This window comes from Dama dama, chromosome X (genome assembly GCF_033118175.1).
Source record: "Dama dama isolate Ldn47 chromosome X, ASM3311817v1, whole genome shotgun sequence".
Lineage (NCBI taxonomy): Eukaryota > Metazoa > Chordata > Mammalia > Artiodactyla > Cervidae > Dama > Dama dama.
Window position 1 is genome coordinate 57,872,538 of NC_083714.1, and position 1,722 is coordinate 57,874,259.

General features: G+C 55.6%; 1 protein-coding gene across 1 annotated transcript; it reads left to right on the top strand.

Moving 5' to 3' along the window:
• Window positions 1-659: 659 nt before the first annotated feature.
• Window positions 660-1,457, top strand: LOC133052678 (melanoma-associated antigen 10-like). Its single transcript, XM_061137575.1, has one exon. The coding sequence runs from the start codon at window positions 660-662 to the stop codon at window positions 1,455-1,457; it is 798 nt and encodes a 265-aa protein (XP_060993558.1).
• The last annotated feature ends 265 nt before the right edge of the window (window positions 1,458-1,722 follow it).

The following is a 1,722-nucleotide window of genomic DNA, read 5'->3' on the forward strand; positions in this document are numbered from 1 at the left end:
TCTGTCCAGATTTGGGTCTTGTTCTGAATTTCCCTGCAGGTCCCCAAAGGGGAAGGTCCAGGACATGCTGGTGGAAAAGTGAGCACTACACGTGAGCCCCAATGGGACTACCCACCCCAGATCTGTGGGGACCTCACAGAGTCAACCCCTCCTACCAGCACAGAAGGCCTAGGTCTGTGCCACAGTCTCCCCCCGAGGTGCCCCCTCCATTTGTCTCACAGGGGCTCCAGGAAACAGGAGGCAAACACAGAGGTCTGAGGCCCATGTCCTGAGGTCAGGGAGCAGAGGACGTCCAGGCAGTGCTGGGAGACAAGGTGAGGTGGGTGCCCTGATTGTGCACAGGGGCTCCCCATCCCAGAACAGAGGGGACCTCAAAATGCCTTAATCCCCCCACCTTGTCAGCCCCAGAACCTTGGGCTGTACTGGCTGCACCCTGGGCCAAAATTTCTCTTCCTCAGTTGACAGGGGACTGACTACCAAGGAGGAGCACCCCTGTAACGCCCAAGAGCAGCCCTCAAGGAAGACCAGTAAAGTGGCCTCAGTCAGAGCCACCCATGGCGTGTTTCACAACTAGGACCATTTACACTCTCTCTTTCCCAGGTCAGTGGTCTCCATTTCCCCCATGCCACACTCCCACTGGGCACAAGACCCCATCCGTCATGCCTGTGGTCCCGATGAATGAGTTTTGCACTCCTGAGGAACACTTTCAGGGCCAAATCCAGGCCCAGGGCCCAGTGGAGGCGCAGCTCCTGGGGGTGGGGGCGGAGGATGCCTCAACCCCTCTGGCCACCTCCCCTCCAATCTCATCTTCCTCTGCCGCCCTGGATGCAGAGATCTTTCTCAAGCAGACTCTGAATGTGATGGTGGCTGATCTAGTCGAGATCGTGTTCCTCAAGTATGGCACCAAGGAGCCGATTTTCCAGACTGAAATGCTGAATACAGTCCTCAGGGATAACCAGGCCCACTTCCCTGTGGTCTTTCATAAAGCCACACAGTGCTTGCAGTTGGTCTTTGGCCTGGATATAAAAGAGGTGGACCATAGAGAGCACATCTATGTCATGATCCCCACCCTGGGCCGCCTCACACTCAATGACATGCAGAGGGATGGGCAGAGTATGCCAAAGGCTGGCCTACTGGTTTCCGCCCTGACCCTGATTCTCCTAGCAGGGGACTGGGTCTGTGAGGAGAAAGTCTGGGGAGAACTCAGCAGAATGGGGGCATTTGCTGGGATGCAGCACTACGTCTATGGGGAGCCCAAGGAGCTGCTGACCCAAATATGGGTGCAGGCGGGGTACCTGCAGTACTATCAGGTGCCTCACAGCCACCCTGCTCACTATGAGTTCCTGTGGGGTACCAGGGCCTATGCAGAGACCAGCAAGCAGCAAGTCAAGGACTATCTGCACAGGGTCAATGGAAGGGGTCCCGGGTTCTTCCCACCCTGGTGTGCAGAGGTGTGAGGGAGGAGGAAGAGGGGCCCTGAGCCAGAGCAGCAGCCAGACCCACATCCAGCAGCTTGTCCTGGACGAAGGAAGGGAGGCTGATCCCTCCTTCTGCCTTCTCTGTCGTGAGGGCCTGGGCCAGTTGGGGGAAATGCTGTGCTGCATCTTTGGGATCATGTTCTTTACAATGACATGGAGATTCACTTCTGTTTCCTTTAGGAATTTTTCAAATGTTATTTGTTTTAATAGAAGGCTTAATAAGCTTCAGTGTCTAACTATGTCA